Here is a 21,167-nt window from a genome sequence, read left to right on the forward strand (position 1 = left end):
GTCTTTTTATTTTTATTTTTTCAACCGACTGGAACCGATACTGCCAATCCCTTCCGCCTGGGATGATTTGGGCCACCTTTAATTACACAACACACATGCCCCATGAGCCAGCTTTCTCTCTGGAGTTTTGTGGGTTGAACGAATGCTTCTGCGATTAGCCCGTCCGTGTGTGACTGAAGAATCCACATGCGTCACAAAGTGTCAAGACAAAGACGTGCAGGGGTTCACTCAGAGTTCCTTTTATTCATAGCGTTCTCTCGATCGGTACTTGATAGCCGATTTAGCTCTTGTATCCTCCTTCTCCTCCTCCTCCTCCTCCATCCTTAAATAAATTGGAACAATATAACTACATTGTTTTCTATCTGGGGCTCAGTGACAGTGGTGCCAAGGTAAGATTCAAGATGTTTATTTATCACATAGTTATACATACGAGCATGGTACCATCTCGCTCAAAGCTCCTCGGCAACAGCGGCCCATGAACCGTGACCTTCCCCTGCGTCATGCGTCGCCCTTCTCCCCTTTATCTTTGCGGAGTCACTTTCGTCAGCAATGGCTTGTGTTACTGCGGGGAATGTGTGTAGCATGTGCGTTTGTGTATAAATAAGTACCAGTTGTCAAGGGACGGTGCCTCAGCCTTGGCACTCGCCGAAGACAGGTATTCATTCTCTTTTCCAAGGCATGTAGGCCCAATAACAGGGTGAAAGGTTAGTGGCCGAAATCAGATGGATATTTATACCAGGATGATGATAACATGCAGCATGAATCACCTCTCCAGGCAACACACCCTCCAAACTTCAGCCTTTCATGTGCACATGCCTCTTGTGGCTACTCCATCACCTCTCAGCGTCCAGGCCTCTAAATATGACTGGATTCAGCTGTGTAATTTACAGGAGACTCACTCTGCCCCACATCCGTGTTTGTGCTATTGGGAGAGAAAAAACACTTGGAGAACCAACAGTCAATCATTTTCGTGAACCAGCATGTTTACGTCTTCAATACTATGTGACTATGTGAAGTAATTTTGTTCAAATTCAATAAAATATTGTTACTGAGTTGTAACAATAATATATTAAAATAATTTTCAACTGTGCATAAAGTGAAGTAGGTTAAATTTGGCTGCATCCCTTATCAAGTGGCACATAAAACTTAGTTGGTCTAACATCAGCGCTCATCTGATTGGCTGAAATGTTTGCTGCTTTTTAAACCACCATTACACACGTATAATACGTTTTTGCATATAACCTCAGCTTCCAGGCATCTTGGTTGTGTATATGGTACTTTTTTCATATAATTGAACAATGATTGATAATCACTGACAGAGCTGTCAGTGACAGCAAAATCACTGACAGAGCAAAATCATGTGTTTCTATCCAAACTAAGCCATTCTTAAAAACGCAACAAATAAAATGGGAGTTAGGTGCATTTCCATCAGTTTGGTTGAGGCATATGAACTGTCTTCCCAAATGCTTTTCCATCCAGCTGCACCGCACATCTGGGATGGGGAAGTATTTGCACAGCTTGGTCTTCAAACCATGCAGGTGCTCTTTGACATGATTGATCACGGTGACGGGAAGGCGCATTGCTTGTCCAAAAATCGGACTGATTCTCAAACGAGTCAAAGCTTTTCCTTGGAGACTTAAGGTTGAGTCCATTTAAGTGGCTGAAAATGTCAGCCAGGTATCCCAATTTAGCCAGCCACTCAAAATCCCAGAAGCAATGTGCTCTATGTGTGGATGTCAAACTTTGTGTTGCGAAACAACACCCTCACCTCATCACGCAATTCAAAAAGTTGCATCAGTACATTCCCCCTTGAGACCAGACTTCGGTGTGCAACAGAAGCTGCTTATGGTCACTGCTCATCTCGTCACATAAAACGGAAAATGGACGCGATTGCAGTGGGCGGCTTTTGAGGAAGTCGACTGCTCTGACTGCCTCATCGAGAACAGTCTTTAGATCTGCAGGCGTGTATTTTAAAGCCGGCGCTGCTCTGTGTACACTGCAGTAGACAGATGCTACTAGTGGAGCCACAGCCTTCATCCGGGTGATGACTCCACTGTGCTGGCCCATCATCGCACGGGCCCCATCAGCGCTCACTCCCACACATTTGGACCAATCAATCCCGTTTGAAACTATAAACACGTTCAGAATGTGAAAAATGGCCTCAGCGGTTGAACACGTCGGTAAAGATTTTCAAAACAGGAACCCTTCTTTTATCTCGCCATTGTTTTCATACCTTACGCAGGCGAGCAGGTCTGACCGATTTGTGATGTCGGTCGATTCATCCGTTTTGAGGGCATAAAAAAGACTCTCTCTTACGCTAGTTATCCGCTGTTCTGACACATTCTCTGCCATCTCGTCAATCCTGTGTTTGACTGAGTTATCAGACAATGAGATGAGGTTGATTGGCTTGCATGCCTTCTCTCCCAACACCATTTTATATAGGACGCTTCCACTGCCTTTGCGTTCTCGGTGCCCATACATGACGTTTCGATGACTTTCTTCTTGCCCTGATACTACTTGAGTTTATTTTCAAAAAATTCAAGCGGCTTGGACATGTACTGTTGGTGCTTTGTCTCGAGGCGACGGCGCAGTTTACATGGCTTCAGAGCTTTGTTTGATAAAAATCTCACAACACCCCACGCACAGCGGTAACAGTTCTTTTTCCGTGCCTATTCAAAAAAATTCCAGTGCTAAATATTCAGCGCTATACTTTCTCCCAACCTTTCTTTTTTGTTTGACGGGACGGAATGTCCCGCCGGGACATCGATTGTGGATGATGTACCACTGGCTTCTTTCCTTCTCTGTGTACCTGATGCTAGCCAACTATCCATTTGGATTATCACCTCAAGTTCAAAAATGTACAGGTGCACGTCGGTCGTGGCCTGGCTTGGTCGATCGATCAATGAACGAAGTAGGCCCTACCATAAGTTCCTATCTATCAGTGATGATGTATTTTTGAAGGTTTTAAAGAAAAAAAAAATGACATGATTTTTCACATTTAAATGCGTTTTTGTAATCAATAATTATTATTATTTTTTTCAATAGAATCTGTGTTTTGCCCATGATTTGGCGGCCCACTTGCAATGCCCACCAGTGGGTCGCAGCCCATAGGTTGGGAATCGCTGTTCTATGTGTATCTATTAGGCTTACACTAGTGGCATCAATTAACAAAAAGGTTGCCATTATTTGTATGACAACTAAAATTCTGTGATCATGACTAAGCCCTAATCACAGGTAATGCCGAACAATGATGAAAAGTATATCACAATTAGTAGTCGCCTGATATGTTTTTTTCAATGGCTGATGCCGATGCAGATATTCGAAGAGTGGGATGGCCGATGCATAATGCCGATATCATGTGGTTGTTTTTTTTTTTGTTTTTTTTTTGCGTCTGATTAAAATACAACAATTGAATAATAATAACAGATGAGACATAAAATTGCTGAAGTTTATCATCATTTATTTAACACTAACGTTATTGTCTGCATTGTTTCTGCAGTGCACTTATTAAAAAATAATTATCAACTATAATCAATCGATCAATCAAAATAAATGTCCACGGGAAATCAAAAAAACAAAACTTTGTAAAGAAAATATAAAAACAAACATATAAATGAAAAATAAATTATTATAAACAACAAAAAAATTCAATAAATAAACGGCGTCATATTAAAGTCTGGTCGGGAAATAGTCTCCCTGTTACAGAAGTGCAGGATTTATTATTTACAAGTAAAGTATATACACAAAAACGTCCAGTTTTTACTAAATTCTAAAAAGTCGCATAGGAATGGAGAGCAGCTGGGAGACATTGTGACGTGCCACAGGACAGTGGGGACACAAAGGCAGGTACGTGCCGGGGGGCTGAGGGTGCCTGCGTACTTGCCCCTTGATGACCATGGTGCCCTTTTTACGGGCTCTTTTTATTCATTTCCTTTTTGAGCGTGAATGGGCATCGACTGGGACGGCTGCGATGGTGCGCATCGGGACAAGGTGATCTGCACCCACCGTCTGTGTTTTGTTTGAAAACGTTGTTTCATACAAGTTAGGAAACACACAAAAATAAATACATCTGAAATAAAATATCAGAATCTATGTACAGAAAAATCTATATTTTTGGCAACACTAGTCTGCAGACATTTTTTTTTTGTCGGCCTCGTGAGCGCAGGCATCGGCCGTTAATCCCAAAATGCACAAATATCAGCCCGATTAATTGGCTGACTGATCAATTGGTCGACCACTAATCACAATATCTGCTCATATATTTGAAATCCAATGTTAAAGAAACCAACTGAGATTCATGACATTAAGCTTTATGTATAAGCTGTTAATTTTAATTTTAACTAGAAAGAGATTTTGGGCCACATCTTATTGATTTAAAACAATTTAGCATCATGATGAGTCATCTTTTCATCGCAATGCGATACCACTGAAAGATAAACTATAATATGTGAACGTCGCCCAGCCCCACAGTCATGTACCATATCCATGCTGGTTCTGTAGGCAGAATCGTAAGGTCGGAACTTTTTGCTATGGTGGTGTAGTTTCTAGTGTAGTTTGTGCAAGCTTCCTGCATCCTGTGTCTGTGTGTGGTGGCGAGATAATTGGAGTGGCAATAGCAGGCAGGGATTTGGACAGAGTTCCCGTCATTAATCAGGATCTGTGTTCTTTCTCTTAATGACCCTGTGGGGACCTGGTGGTCCCCAAGCTACCCCCCTCTTTTCTGCTTTCTAGGAATCATGCCCTTGCTGTTCTCTCTGTCTTTCTCTCTCTCTCTCCCTCTCTCTCTCTTTTGTTTCCCTCTCCTGCTCTTCAAGTACCCTCAGTGGCATTGCTGTGTTCACAGCTCCCTGGCACACATACCATGAGACAGGGTTAGGACTGTGGGGCTGGTATACTTTTGGGTGGGTGGGGTGCTAGAGGAGGGTGCAAATTGAGCCATTAGGGCACATCTGTGTGTCGCGTCTCTTAGGAAACGTTCCCCCCCCCCTCTTCTCTGCCCCGGCAAAAGGAGTGAAACAGCCCAGAAGAGGCCCATGCCAGGTGGTTCACAGACAGTCTGTCCTGCCAGTCGGTTTTCCCCGCTGGTCCTCAGCCGGTTTTGGCTGTGAATGGTCTGCCGTTGACCCCGGAGAAGAGGGAGGTTCCCAGTGACTCTTAAATTCTTCCTTATCTGAAAGATTCCTGCTTTCCAAATTTGAAATGTGTGGTTGTGGTCTACGCTGGACTATTTTCCCCTGGAGAACCACCAAATTGAACAAGTCAAATACCTAACACAGTGAAATCAAATTTTATGTTTCGCGATACTATGTCGTATGTAGTATGACCTAAAAAGCTCTTAGCACTTTGTTGTTTTGCGCTGCTAGGTGTTGTAGGTCATTACCAACTTTGCCAAAGGTTAGCCTGTTAAATGGGAAACACCTATTGTTCTTAGGAGCGTGGAGCCTACAATTACATCATATTAAGCAACAAAGAGTCTTTGTATTCCGGGATGGGAACTTCTTTCGGAAAATGTTTGCAGCGCATATTACTGAGGTAACTGAGGCCCAAGGTAACACGGCTGCTCCCATTGACAAAAGAGGGAGGGTTGCATTAGTCAGTTGTGTCAATGGAACACATGAGATGATAGAAGACTCCAAATCCGAGGCACTCATGTTAGACCGCAGCGTTGCCATAATGCACTTTGTCTGACGCATTTGGGAAGTGCTCTCTGCCGGGCTAATCCAATTGGCTAGATTGATCGGCAGTTAAAAGCCTTTCTTCCTCTGACCATATCAATCAATACCAGAGGCTGCCCAGTGGGCCAGCTTTAGATGAGCTGGTCCACTGATCTGCTGGTGCCAGTTCGCTTCCTGTGTAGGGTTTCACCGGGCGCGGTCGATACATCCAGACAGCTAATTGGATGAACCGACACTCACATTTTTCATTCTCTGCTTTCTGGTTAAGCTGAATGAAATCAGGAAAATGTGTTTATATGGGACATATACGGGAGGGGAATAACTGCATATTTTATGGGAACGTCTCATTGTCAGCTTGTCCATGGGACGTATCGCTCCTATGTCCATGTCAGTTAATGCAAAGTTATGTACAGTAGTGGCTAGCGAAGCAGTGCATAGTTCCACGTACGTTGAGTTTCCATCACCCCTCCCTCAAGCGCTCGTGCACACACACACACACACACACACACACACACACACACACACACCGCTGACTATCCTATCCTTTAACCACTGACACTGGATGCCTTCCACAACTCCCATCCCCTCATCACAGTTTGTTTATGTTCTTTCTCTGTGTTTTTTGGACAGAATGACCAAGTGTGACGTGAAGAGCTACCTGGAGAAGATCTACAACGTCCACGTCGGAGCCGTTCGTACTAGGATACAGTTTGGTGGGTATTTGATTGCTCAGCACACCTAAATCACCTTCCTCGTGGGCGAGCAGCTACGCTACTATCTCGAGTGCTTGGCTCCATGTGTGTAATGTGCTGCGAACATTTTCAGGCCGGTTCAAACGTTACATTATGCCTCCGCTCATGGAATCCACTTGTTCACAATGTTCCCGATATTAATCTCAAACCATCACGAGCATCTTGGCATCCTGAAAATCAGGCCTGCTATTTCTGGCTATTACTTAAGACTACCAATACTATCCCATCCACAACATCAAATCCCGTCTTCCCATTGTCTGGTAAATTATTCCCCTTTCCCACTACAACAAAAACACCCGCTAACATCCGGCATTTGTCATTAGTGGGAAAGGTAACACCCGACACGCGTTGAAGTTCCAGACGTTGGCGCGTAAATAGACAGGAATATCCGTGTATCATTCGATCATTTCATATCCCATTCAGAATCCCAAAATCAAAATCGTAAGTATATAACTTTTTTCACGCATGTGGTACCATGAAATATTTTATGTGGGGAGCACAGTGGAGAACCCCCACGCTCCCGGCACCGCCCCAAGCCGGTCTCCGAACCGGAGGAGAGTCTCTGCTCACCGCCGAAGGACTGAGTTTTACAGTTTTATGTCGCTGTTTGTTTGAGTTTCCGTCTCGTCTACTGTTTTTTCTCCGTCATACTGGATCCCTGACGCGCCCCTTTTCCAGCGTGTTTGTGACGTTCGTCGTGACGCACCAGCAAAAAGAGGCATTTCTCCTGTCAATGGGAAAGGTGTCAATCGCCTATTTTTAGCGGGTTTACTGGCGTTTAAAAAAAAAAAAAAGAAAACTGGCTATAGCCGCTAATTTTGGTGTAAAAATTATATTTCTAACATTGCTGTAGCATTTGAGCAAAGATCAGCATAGCTGACAAATGACTTTCATGGGGAGCTCCAACTTGAAATATACAGTAATTAGAAATGTGCTCTAGCAAAATGCAGTGTCGCTCACATTCCAAATTCTCACCTGTTTGCCAACACCTCTCTCCTTCTCTTTGTCTGGGATTGCCAAAAGAATTAATAAAATGCCGATCTCCGATCTCCTAGTTTTATTTAGGTTAGCAAGCCGGTTTAACTTGCCTATTCATTGTTCAATGGGCTGTACACAGTGGTGGCTGCCATTAGTTAAGCTAGCCTTTTACCCTAGGTTCTTACACTAACCCTAACCTGAAAGAAAGTGCTAAAATAATCACATAATCAGTGATGGGCAGCAACAAAAACACAACTATTTCATATTTCATCTTTCATACAAATTTGTCTACTATTTTGTCAACTATTTTCTATGTTCCCCTAAATGCGGATACAATCGGAAACTGTATTTCTCCCTGTGGGATTGTATGAAATTATATTTATATCATCATGCAATATTATTGTGGCCATGATAACCCCCTTGTCCCCTTAATTACATAAATTACATCCTTGTCCGCAACTCCTCCAAACCCATTCTGTTATCCATTTAATACACTGCTTAGACTGCATGATTTGCAGACATGATCTGCAGATTTATGAATTTGATTCTCTAACCACTGGACTCAGTTCACAGCATTTCAGAGAAAAGTAGGAACACATTTTGAAAAAGCACATAGTCAAATTAATTCAGCTCAGACGCTTCCAGCAGCGGTTAGCAGCGTTTTGCTAATTTAGTCTTCAAGCTAGCTGCTCCTTCCCATTGACATGCAGCACTGGGAATGTTTTCCAGGGGCTAGCTGGTGGCGGTTAGCATAACCACCACCGCACACACACATACACACACTCCGACACACTCACAAATACCCACACAGCTGCTTATCAGAAAATCTGCTGTTGCAGCACTCAAAACCTCCAGCTGTCCCAGTACGCCCCGCGCTACCTCCAGACATACGCACACTACTACTCACTTAGACACATAACGGCTTCGGGGCCTAAGTGGGCCAAACATGGTTATACAACCTCCGCTAACAGTTAGCAATGATCTTAGAACCGGGGAGAGCGTTATATCATTGACTAAATGATCCTCTTGGCATTTTATGGGGGGAGGAAATGGCTTGTGTTAGCGCGGGCCATTTTGGGGTTTTCTTTTTATGAGGAATTTTGCAAGCTCATGGACAAGGGGAGGGGGAAGAAGAGGGAGAAGACCGTCAAAGGGGGAGAGCGGAGAGAGAGAGAGAGAGAGAGAGAGAGATGCAAGAGACGGGACGGATGGAGGATAGGCACCGGTCCCATCCGCGTTGGGTCCGAAGGGCCGTGAGGAGCCCCGTCTAACTCTGGAGGAAGGACCGAGAGTGGGAGACACTGGGTTGGGGGGTGGCAACTATAGTCTGGCTATAGTGTGGTTGAGGGGACGAGGGGGAAGAGAGGGAGAGACCGCCTCAGGGGCCCCTGGCGTTTCCAGAGGTGCGTCAGAGAAGGTATCCCTGCCTGCGTCAGGAGTTCCACTCCATTGGCAGCGTCAAGACGGGAACCGGGCGAAGCGGGGGAGAGAGGAGGAGAGAGAGGGGGGGGGGAGAGAGAGAGAGAGAGAGAGAGAGAGAGAGAGAGAGAGAGAGAGAGAGAGGAGAGAGAGATGGGAGAGAGATGGGAGAGAGCGATATGGGAGAGAGAGAGAGGGGCGCAAACGACCCTTTCTCCCCCAGCATGTGTGGCGGGGGTATTTTGGAAGGTGTTACCATGGTAACCCCTCTAGCCTGGGATTTGTAACGTGATAGCTCGCTGCAAAAACCACAATCCCAAAGCGGGAAAATTTGTGCTTGCGTTTGCGAGTGTTGTATGAAAGTTCTTTGTGTGTATAAGGGGCAAGATGTGGAAAGAGCTACATAAGCAGCAGACCTTTTCCCTACCTAAGGGGTATGGGTGTGTGTGTGTGTGTGTGTGTGTGTGTGTGTGTGTGTGTGTGTGTGTGTGTGTGTGTGTGTGTGTGTGTGTGTGTGTGTGTGTGTGTGTGTGTGTGTGTGTGTGTGTGTGTGTGTGCGCGCGCGTGTGTGCGTGCGCGTATTTGTGGCTCTTCTGTTTATGTGTTTTATGCTTTAACTGTGCCCTTTTGATGAGGTTATAATGACTTACCTGTTTACCTGATTCTTACAAAGGTTGGAGCAAATCCCAATGGGGAATAGCAAACTAGACATACACACACACACACGTGCACACACGTGCACACACACGCACGCGCACACACTCCTCCCACCCACACAGAGGCCTCCAGTTAGGCAGGGGGGCGTGAGGGGGACGTTTTACGATCCTGCTTAGGGCTTTCCCTGAGCACTGGGCTGCCTGGCTGGTGATTATTAGCTCCACGTACCACACACACACACACACACACACACACACACACACACACACACACACACACACACACATGACTCATTACAGCGGAATGTTTCCCTCGTTTTTCATGTCATAAACCGTTCCCATGGCAATGGCAGTTACCGAGAAGGCCTGTTGCTCTGCCCCCAGGCGCTCGTAGATGGTTTTTGTTATTTAAAAAATGTTTCTCCTCATATCTAAGGTGGGAAATGAACCTCATCACATGGTACACTGAGAGAGCTGCAGTTCAAGTTGTGCTCATTTGTGTGCAGATAAACTTTAGGATGATACGAAGACACTTAAGGGGGGGGGGGGCCATGCGCCCTTTTCCCCAGACGCACTCCACACACACACACGCACACACACACAGTCGCCACCACTTTGTAGTGGTGTAGAGCTCTGACAGGAGGAGGAATGACATCATCACGGTCTCCAGCTCGAGGGGGCGGGAGGTTAACCTGCTTTATCCAGTCAACAACACCAGCTCTGCCAATTATTTATATATTAAATAAAAAATAAAAAACACACATAACATAAATTTATATATATTCCATATGCAAGGATTTCTGTTTAGCTTCTGTCAAAGGCCATTTTCGTGACAGTCATTCCCCCAAACAGGAACAGGGACGTAACCCTGGCTGAATAACCAAGCCTTGAAGCGTTTAACTGCGGTGAACAGTTGGGACGTTCAGGGCAATTCCTGTGAATGCGGAGGATACATATTCTAAGGGGTTTTGTTTGCGTGTCAAGGGATTTTCAGGCAGCACCTAAGGGTGCAGCGGGACCGGCACTGCTGTCTGCGAGCTGTGGGCCAAGACTGGTGTCGCTTGAAAGCCAGGCTGCGCTCTGCTGAGCTAGTTCACTGGAGGCTTGGAGCGAAATCAATAGTTTCATATCTCGGAGAGTTGGGTGTTGACCTCAAAATGGCGGAGTGTGATGGAGGGTGATGGAGTTGCCGGGGAAGAGAGTCTAGTGTCACCTGGAATCGTATTCTATCGGGGGGGATGTGTGTAGAACGTAATGCAATGTGGCAAATGCAGTCTTCCCGTTACAGAAGTGCAGGATTTATTATTTACAAGTAAAATATTTCCAGAAAAACATCCAGTTTTTATTAAATTAAGCCCCATAGCAACGGAAAGTAACGAGGAGACGTGCGTGACGCGACACGACACGGGACAGTGGGGACACGCAGGGTTTTTTTGTGACGGGATTAGGGCTGCCCCCTGAAAGTCGACGAGTCAAGTCGACTGAGATTCTTCAAGTTGAGCAGTCGTTTCTTTTTTTTCTGTTTTTTTTTCCTTGTCAGTCAGTGTGCTTTACAACAACAGGATGAAACAGAAGCTTACAAAATACACAGGGATAACATTTCAATAGGGAAATATAAATAAGGGGATTCTTAAATATATTTTTATATGTGGCGCTCCGTGCGCCGGATCGCCGTGCCCCATTCCACCAAATAAGACACCTAAAACCAGTGTGGGGACTGGGCACGACTCGTAGATTTTCTGCGCATAACGCATGGAGAGGGTGTGATCGGTGGGAGAGTCACGGAGAAAAGTGTCTCCATTACGAACGGTTTTGTTCCATACCGTTCCATACACACATGCGCACCAATCGCTCCCTCGCTGCGATGTGAAATCTCCAATGTTCCACAGCCATGTCCAAACCATACCGTCCAGATTTCCCTTAAATTTGGACGGTATGTTAGAAATGTCGCAATTAATAGAATGCAATTTTTGTTTTCCAATCTTCAATGCCAATAAATCGCTTTTCCCCAATAAGTAGATATGTGGTATTACATTATTATGAGTTTATAAAATGACGATTAAATTGTTAACCGCAATTGTTACAGACTTTTGAAAATTAAATGTCAGTTAAAATCTCCTGATCGTGACGGCCCGCGATTCGGGAAGTTGCTCACTTCCAATGCCATGATGCCCACATAGACTTTGAACAACAAAGCCTCTGGGTTTTGTCCTTGCACCTATTTTAAAATCATTCAAATGTTAAATGTGTAGCAGTGTATTGTGTCCCTCGCTAAATGTAAATGTTTTATGTGTTTTTCTCCCTGTCTCTCTTAGGCTCCAACAAGAAGAGGAACCACCTCTACCAGAAAGTTAAACAGCCCGATTTTAAAATAGCCTATGTTCAACTGGTAAGAACATGCACACACACACGCACTCGCACACGCACAGCCGCCTACCCGCAGTCTGTTCTGGTTAGCGTGTTGTTTGGTTAGCATTTAGCTCATTGACTCCTGTCCAGTAAACAGTGGGAGGTGGAGCGTTCAGCGCTGTCTTCAGGGCTGTTCTTGGAGGGTGGGAGGACTTGGTGTGTGTGTGTGTGTGTGTGTGTGTGTGTGTGTGTGTGTGTGTGTGTGTGTGTGTGTGTGTGTGTGTGTGTGTGTGTGTGTGTGTGTGTGTGTGTGTGTGTGTGTGATGAGAGGACTGAGGAGGGTTGTATTTTATGCTCTCAAAGGTGAAGCACCTACTTTTTCTTAGAAAGTCTCTGTTTTTTCACACACACACACACACACACACACACACACACACACACACACACACACACACACACACACACACACGCCTTGTGTCCTTCTTGTTCTCCTTCTTCTGTGCCTGTTCACACAATAGCTGCCCTCTTGAGAGAGCTTCAGTTCGGGTCCTGCTCGGGCCCGAGGTCAAAAGGTTGTCTTTGGTTTCGTGCCAGACTTATTACAGGAAATATTGGCGTATGGTTATTATCTGGGCCAGCTCTACTGTGTGTGTGTGTGTGTGTGTGTGTGTGTGTGTGTGTGTGCGTGTGCATGTGGTTAGCCAGACAGATCCCTGCATCACAGCGGTCACCTTCAACACCTGCGTTTGAGGTGAAGCTCGGGTCACGAAGGCCCCATTAACTGTTGTGTTTGAACTTCACCTGTCTTGGAAATAGCAACAAAACAACGTCACTCTCAATGTTTCCATGTGTTCTTTGATGCCGACCTCGACAGACAAGTGCCCTTTTGTTTTTTGTTTGATAAATCTTCCGCGGTGTAGACGCCTGTTTACTCTGCGTCGCCTCTTCGACCGGGAGCCGTCAATCTCCAAAATGCTTGAATAATAAACCTTTTCTAAACACGACAATTTGGAAGCGGATACGCTCTAGAAGCAGCCGCGAAGCCCTTAGAGGAGACACTTCCTTTTGTTTGACACTAGGGAAGTGCCCTGTGATTTTCTCTGTGTCTGGAACTCCCAGCTGAGTCGGTGGTGATGCATCCGTCTCGCTGGTGAGACATAACAGCGTGAAGTGTCTTTTGCAGAAAAGCGCGCGCACACACACACACACACACACACACACACACACACACACACACACACACACACACACACACACACTCTTTCATGGTGACATGTCGCCCCAGAAACCCGCCGGTGTTCGTCACCGACGCTGTTGACAAACGACGAAGAATGAAGGCTCTCTGGGGCCCCAAAAGACTCGAGTTTGCTAATAAAACATCCCCTCTCTCTCGCTCTTTTCCTCTTGTTTGAATGTGCGTATAGGGCGCTCTCGCTCGCTCGCTCTCCCTCTTTCTCTCTCTCTCTCTCTCGCTCTCTCTCTCGCACACTCACATGCAACCCCTCTTTCTTTTGCAGTGGTGGGTAGAAAACAAGATTGTTCCTAATTGACTCCACATGTGGGTGAGTGTTCTGTGGGTCGATACTCACAGCGAGGTCTCCCCCCGCTCTGCCTTTCTCCCCTCTCCCCTCTATCCGTCTTTGCCCTTCTCCCTCCATCAGCTAATATTGCGTTTGTATTATGTTGGGGCTCTGTCCCCCCCCCCCCCCTTACTCCTGGTTTTGTGGTCGAGGGGAGGCCTCCCTTTAGCAGGGTTCCGTGACGGCCATTTTCCTTTGGCTTAGGGGAGCCCCAGTGTGGGGAAGAGATAGTGTTTGTGTGTGGGAAAGTGTGCATGTATGTGTGTGTGAGGGGCTATGAGGGGGAGGTGACGGAGGGCATGATGGAGTTATGCCAGAGCAGGGAGGTCCATATACAGGTCAATGAGGTGGGGGGAGCGCGGGCGGAGGAGGGGACGGGAGGAGGCGGGAGCGGCGGTACCGAAATGAAAAATCTTTCGGGTCTACCAGACTGCTGTTTGGATCTGGCTGCACTTAAATGGGAGTCGGAGCACTTTCACGCTCCGCCTGGGCCGGCCGGGGTCTAACGAGGGCTCGGTAGTTCCTTCGCTTGTGATAAAACTCGGGTCTGGTTTTTAAAATCGGCTGTCGTACCAGGGGTAAGGGGGAGATGTACTGACGATTTACTGTAACCGACTCAAAATTACACTACTCTAATTACGGCGCCCTCGACCAACATGGCGGCCTGTTGGGTACGGCTCATCAATTTTCCTGTCGGATTGAACGAAAATGAAACTTTCGATCGCTATCGTGCCACGTTTGTAACTTAGAGCTGAGCTGTGCGCTTTGTAGAAAATGTAGCGTGTAACCCTACTGCGGTTAGTTTTGCAATTCTGCTTCATCGAGGAAGCAGATTACTGTCAAAATGAAATCATAGTATTTTGTCAGGATGGTTTGTTTTTGGTTTGTAGTGTCCTTGAGCAAGACACTTAACCCCTAATTGCTCCTGATGGCTGCGTCCGTCGGTGTTTGAATAATTGTAAGTCGCTTTGGATAAAAGCGTCTGCTAAAATGACTAAATGTAAAATGTTAATGTAAATGTTTTTCATTTGAAATATAATTGCTTTTAATGATGTGATTTCCTCACAGGTAAAAAAAAAACAACAAACAATAAAAAAAAAAAAAAAAAAACAATCTGTTGAACGTGACCGGTGGAACACAGTGCCAGGCCACTGCATTTTGGGATAGATCTGAAAAGAGGGAAGTGTTATTAATGGCAAAATTGAATCCAACCCGCAGTCTGTTCCGAGCGAATGTGAAATTGGTGCACTGGGGATTTAAAAGTGGTAGATTCGTGTGCATTTTAAGTGTGCTGTTGTACTGCTTGGCTGCAGATGTTACAGTATCTCATAAGGTAAACTACCATCTCTTTGACGCTCATGGGAGCAATATTATCTGCAGCGATGTTTAAATGCGCCTGCCAGGTCAGAAGTTTTCACAGCGGCAGAGGGTGTCCAAATTGCAGCAACAACTTCTTGCTGTTCCCTTATTCAGTAGTCCGAGCCCATTTCCACAGTGGACCGCACTGCGCGGCACTTTCACTCGAACCACGATCCACGCCTTTGTAGATCCAAAACGCTGCTCCGCTCAAAAAGAGCACGTGAATGACTCTGGAAATTAAAGGCATTTTTTGAGTGCTGTCAGTTGTCGTTAGTCAGCGGTTTATGATAATTTGCCCTCTCTCTCTCTAGCATGTAAATTAAAAGGGCTGTGGTGTGCTTTGGTTTGAGGAGGGGTTATTTTCGCTTTTTGGAGTGGCAGCTAGCTTTCAAGTGGGCTTCACCGGTTTGTGCTGGCTGCACCACCAGGGGGCTGAGAGCTCGGGCTGCACTCTGAGTGCTCCGAGAGGGCAGAATATATGAATGGGAAGTTCAGACTGCCTTGGCTTATTTCTCAATGGTCCGGTTTGAGAGTGGATTGTGCTGAAGAGCTAAATATGCAAATCTTCCCAAGGTTTTGAAGGTACGCCCCAAATCAAGTCCCTCATGGGTCTTGATTTGGCTCCTCCCAAGAGGAGCTCCTATGTCCTCACCATTGGTCCAACCCAACAAGGGTACATAGCTGATGTGTTAACTTTTAACGGGGAGCACATTTTGACCAATGCAACAATTTCTACAGCAGAAGTTGGCTTTATTTGAGGCTGAATGTAGATGGAGACTTTAAAGTGTATTAGGCATTGGTATATTAGGTATTGGGAGAAACGAAGAACTCTGCAGCAAAGGCGAAAGTAGACCCTGCATGGAGAACTCTGCCACAGACGAGTAAGTAGACCCTGAATGAAGAACTCTACCGGAAAGGAGAAAGTAGATCCTGAATGAAGAACTCTGCAGCAGAGGAGAAAGTAGATCCTGAATGAAGAACTCTGCAGCGGAGGAGAAAGTAGATCCTGAATGAAGAACTCTACCGGAAAGGAGAAAGTAGATGCTGAATGAAGAACTCTGCAGCAGAGGAGAAAGTAGATCCTGAATGAAGAACTCTGCAGCGGAGGAGAAAGTAGATCCTGAATGAAGAACTCTACCGGAAAGGAGAAAGTAGATCCTGAATGAAGAACTCTGCAGCAGAGGAGAAAGTAGATCCTGAATGAAGAACTCTGCAGCGGAGGAGAAAGTAGATCCTGAATGAAGAACTCTACCGGAAAGGAGAAAGTAGATGCTGAATGAAGAACTCTGCAGCAGAGGAGAAAGTAGATCCTGAATGAAGAACTCTGCAGCGGAGGAGAAAGTACATCCTGAATGAAGAACTCTGCAGCGGAGGAGAAAGTACATCCTGAATGAAGAACTCTACCGAAAAGGAGAAAGTACATCCTGAATGAAGAACTCTACCGGAAAGGAGAAAGTAGATCCTGAATGAAGAACTCTGCAGCGGAGGAGAAAGTAGATCCTGAATGAAGAACTCTGCAGTGGACAGCAGAGCCGATGCACAGATAGTCCAAGGTGTTGTCACCAGGTCAGACATTGGTTTTTATGAAGTTAGCGGTGGTTCTGGACACACAATCATAAACCAATGTCACTCTTTTCATTGGTAAACAGGGTAGTCATAAGTTGGATCTTCCCAAACGGACGACACGCGCAAGAACTCGGCGGTAAATATTCATGGCTGCCGCACGCACCCGACACACACACACACACACACACACACACACACACACACACACACACACACACACACATTTAACTGAACCAACTCTAGATATCACAGTTTCAACACTGCGAAAGGACACATGATACAACAAGGTTGTTTTTTTTCCTCACACAGGTGGAGTGACTTTTAGAAAGGCAGAGAGAGACATTATCTTTTTAGTTATTTGGCTGTTCTTTAAGATGGGGTTTCTATGGACCTTTCCTATTTATTTAGCATTTGTTCCTAAAAAATGTGTTTAACCAATAAACAGCTTTTGATGTTCACCTTGAGCTGGAGTTGCGTTTTTCCGGTATGTCCTGCAAAGTAGCTTTAAAAACGCACTCTGTCCCTCTCCCTGTTTAAACCTGGCATTAGCGTCTCAATGTGCGTGTCGAGTAACCACTTGTGGTCGGATCCCACTTCCCCGCTCTATATGCAAATAAACACGCAAATAATTTCCGTTCACAAAGACCAAATGCCAAAACCTTGACACATGGACAAAACCAAAACAATACAGACTCTGATTTTTCTGCCATGCATACTGTACTTTGTACTGTACTTTTATTTTGTTTCCTGATTTTCTTACTTACATGGAAAATTAAAAACGTGACGAAAACTTTTTCCCCCCTAGACAGTATGAAACAATGAAACTACTTGTATGAAACAATTTTTAAATACACCTGAGTTAATGGACTGTCCCATTCCGCCTTGGATCGGGATAGTGGAGAAGGAGCGATCTCTGGTCCACTGTGCCTCCCTGTTCCACATGTCTCCAAACAAAACAAATAAAAACAGTGTTTTTATTTGCAATGTGTTGTTTCCTACTTGTATGAAACTACATTTTTAAACACAACTAAGGGACTGTCCCATTGCGTAATGGAAAGGGAGCAATCTCCGGTCTTCTGCGCGTTCCGGTCCCTGTGTCTCCAAACAAAACAAATAAAAACAAACTTTGTTTTTATTTTAGATGTTTTTGTTTTCCTCCGTTGCCTAATTGAACAAACCAAAAACCTGTGAGTCCCATGCTGCGTCATGCATGTCTCCTCGTTGCTTTCCGTTGCTATAGGACTGAATTTTGTAAAAATGTGATGTTTTTGTGTAAATACTTAACTTGTACTCCATCCACGAGATTCCCTTTTGCCTGTTGTTGTGGCTTCTTCTTTTTGTTTTGCACTTGACGTGACGCACTCGACCTGACTTAACATGACGCCGTCGGTGCACGAATGAGTACGTACATCTGTTCCCAATGCGCCCTCAGTGCGTCTAGGGTGCGTTCACACCTGTACTTAGAGCTGTCCACTTGTGATTGGATCACCCAAGATGCATTTTAATGTCCGGTGTAAACAGGGCTTGATTTTCATATTTTGCTATATTTGTAGGGACGTTAACACATAATGAAACCAGAGATTCATTCTGTTGTAGAATACTACACAACTACTGTTAGTAGTAGTGGTGGTAGTAGTAGTACTGTTAGTAGTAGTGTTTTCATTTCTCTCTCTGTACGTTTAAGTCTCTCTCTCTCTCTCTCTCACACACACAAACTTGTTACGCACAGCGAGTTACGCACAGCTGTTTTGGCCACTAATGGCTGTGTGTGTCGCTGTTTGTGGCCCAGGTTGCCAAGTTTCCATGAAGACGTAAATAAGGTGTCAAGATTCAGTCCGGGCCACTGGTCACCGGCAGAAACCCAGCAAGAAGATGCACCAATCTCGCCACTCCGCACCCAGGGGCAAATTGTGGTGTTTGACCGCAGAGCAAGACAACATAAGGGGGACTGTGGTGGTGGGTGCAGGTTGGACCGACAGCAGTAGAAAAACTTGTTTCCTTAAAATTGTTCTTGCTTGCCTTTCTCTCGGTTTGACATCCCCACCTCCATCCACAGGAGACAGACAGAGATAGAGGGACAAACGCAAAGAAGAGACTGAGAGATCATCCCGACTTCACCGCAGAAGGGATGTAAAGTTCGGACACAATAAGTTGGGAAGAGGGAGGGAGGGGGGGAGAGATGGACGCACATGGGGAATTAAGGGGCTTAACTGCGTCATCTCCTCTCCTCTGCAGGACGCTAGATGGCAACGTTTTGCTGCACAGCGTCTCTCTCTCTCCTTTCGCTCTCTCTTTCCTCCTTCTCCCCCTGTATTTGTGCGAGTCTGTCCAGCAATTCGTTCTCCTGCCTATGCGTGTCGATGCATTAGGCTGCTTGGACTGGGGAGCAGAGACCCCCCCCTCCCTCCTCCTCCACCCTCCTCTCTTCTGGTCGGGGCTCGGAGCAGCGCCTCAGCTCACTGGAACTGGAGGTGCTGAATCAGGAGGTTGGGCCGAGGGGGGAAATCCTGCTTATCGGTGTGGAATTTTATTATTTTCGACTATTTGGATCATAATGGCTCCCCTTCTCCTTCCCTCCCTCTTCCTTTGTTTCACCTTGTCACGCAAATGCCGGCCTCTCCCTTGCACAGCCTCGCTCTCTAGCCCGGCCTGTCCTGTCTGAACTGCCTGTCTGTCTGTCTCTCTGTGTTTCTCTATCTTCCTTCCCGTTCAATGTCCTGCCTCACCCCTACTTATCACGCTAATTAACATTAGCTCCCACCACTTCTTCCTGACTCTGTCTGACTTATAATGTATCTGTCAGCGTTAAAGGCGTATAAATCTGAGGAAGGAAGGAATGGGCCGATACACCAATTAGTGTGTGTGTGTGTGTGTGTGTGTGTGTGTGTGTGTGTGTGTGTGTGTGTGTGTGTGTGTGTGTGTGTGTGTGTGTGTGTGTGTGTGTGTGTGTGTGTGTGTGTGTGTGTGTACGTTCACATGGGAGCGTGCATATTGGTGTTTGTCGCAGACCCAATAAATGGAAGCTTTCCTGGCAATCTGGTGGCGATAAGCATCGGCGAAAGGCCCCATCTTCCTGTGTCTGTCCTGATTTGGAAAATTCAGTTTGTGTGTGTGTGTGTGTGTGTGTGTGTGTGTGTGTGTGTGTGTGTGTGTGTGTGTCATAAGAGCTCAGTGCAGAGAGAGCATGAATTATAGAGAACCGAATAGGGTCTTAAGCATCCGGTTTGGACGCTCACACGCAAACCTCTGTCTACCTACTTCCTTTCCCCTCTCCCCCCCCCTCTCTCTTTCTCTTTGTCTCTCTCCTCCTCCCTCTCTATCTTTATCTCTCCAACTTGACTTATCCTTCCGCGCTTGGTCACCTAAAAATGTTCTCTTCTTTCCTCCCTCTTTTCCCTTTATTTCCCTCACGTTTCCTACAGGAACCCCTTATTTAGATAATCATGGCAACACACACACACGGGGCCGTAAACCCCCTGATTACTTGTGACCTCCTGACCTGTAATGACACGGCTGCCACTTTGATCAGCCAATCAGCATGAGGCGCCACCCAGCGTCTCGGCAGGGCTGCCACTGGCCTGATAAAGCCCTCTGATAGGCCCCCGCTGATGCATTTCCTGTTTTGGTATGCTTCTTCGTTTTTTTTTTTTTTTCACCACCAGCTGGTCCCTGCATTCCTCAGAGCCAGGGAGGGGGGGCGGGGGGTGAGGGTGGGGGGGTGCGGGGGTGTCGGGGCAGTGCCTCGATGTTTATGTTGAAAGTGCACGTTATGGTGTGTGTGTGTGTGTGTGTGTGTGTGTGTGTGTGTGTATAATTATTCTCTCTCTCGTTCTCTCTCTCTCACTCTCTCTCTCTCTCCCTCACACACACACATACACATACACACACACACACACACGCACACACACACACACACACGCACACACACACATAGGCACAATAAGTGTTTGATGTACTGTAGGCTCTCCCCATAATGATGTGGGCTTTGCTCATCTCGTTTCCTTGATTAAAGTTGTACACCACCATAAATAATCATCCTCATGTATATTGCAGTGTTTTTTTATTTTCTCCCAGATTGCAGCATGATCGGTTAATTCGAACGCATCAATACCTTCGCCAAACAAACTGCCACAAACGCAATTCCATTCGACGGGTGCGCGGGACATGGGGAGGGGTTCTCCTTCTTGAGTCTACCTCCGCGCAGCAGACGGCAAATAGAAGAGATAGAAGTGAGGGCTCGAGGAGAAAGTTTTTTGATAGACGCGATGCATCCCCACGTGCCGCTAAACTGCATAAAAGTAGCGCTTACGGCACTTCAGATATCTAGTAAAAGTATTATATCCATCTCTGGAAATATGAGACCATGACTGACTAGGTGGGGACAATTTATTTTCTGCAATCCATGGCTATAATCCCGCTGCTCCCAACGTATGCCTGCATTCTCACACTCATATAGACTGACAATTGGCTCACACGAATAATGCTTTATATTCTTGTGAGATCGCACCTCAAAAGCACTAAGTGGCAATGCACGCCAGCTGAGCAGCGACTGTATTACCAAACATAACTTCCTTTTTTATTTAAGACTGCGCAGTTTGTTATTATTAACAGTATAACAGTATTTAATAAGGCCTATGCCCTTTTGAGATACTGTACATTTGAATTACAGTCATTGAAGCAAAACCGTTTCTTTTCCAGACAATTTAGAAGGCCTTGCTTGATTCACTGACCTCACGTGATACTTTTTCAGTATCAGGTGATTTTTGTGAATTTTATTTTAAGCCTGGTGAAAAAAAATTCAGCCAAGCCTTCCATGGAATGGCACGTAGAGCA

At 45.8% G+C, this 21,167-nt stretch overlaps 1 protein-coding gene across 1 annotated transcript in view; it reads left to right on the forward strand.

Annotated features, from left to right (window-relative positions):
• mrpl23 (mitochondrial ribosomal protein L23) overlaps nt 1-21,167 on the forward strand; it is a gene marked incomplete at its 3' end in the record, with an annotated part of 67,170 nt that overhangs the window by 9,439 nt on the left and 36,564 nt on the right. Inside the window, exons 3-4 of the mRNA XM_080002798.1 lie at nt 6,306-6,388; nt 11,796-11,869. Of these exons, the coding sequence (XP_079858924.1) occupies nt 6,306-6,388; nt 11,796-11,869 (157 nt within the window). The remainder of the gene's footprint in view (nt 1-6,305; nt 6,389-11,795; nt 11,870-21,167) is intronic.

Source organism: Zeus faber (assembly GCF_960531495.2).
Source record: "Zeus faber genome assembly, chromosome: 6".
NCBI lineage: Eukaryota > Metazoa > Chordata > Actinopteri > Zeiformes > Zeidae > Zeus > Zeus faber.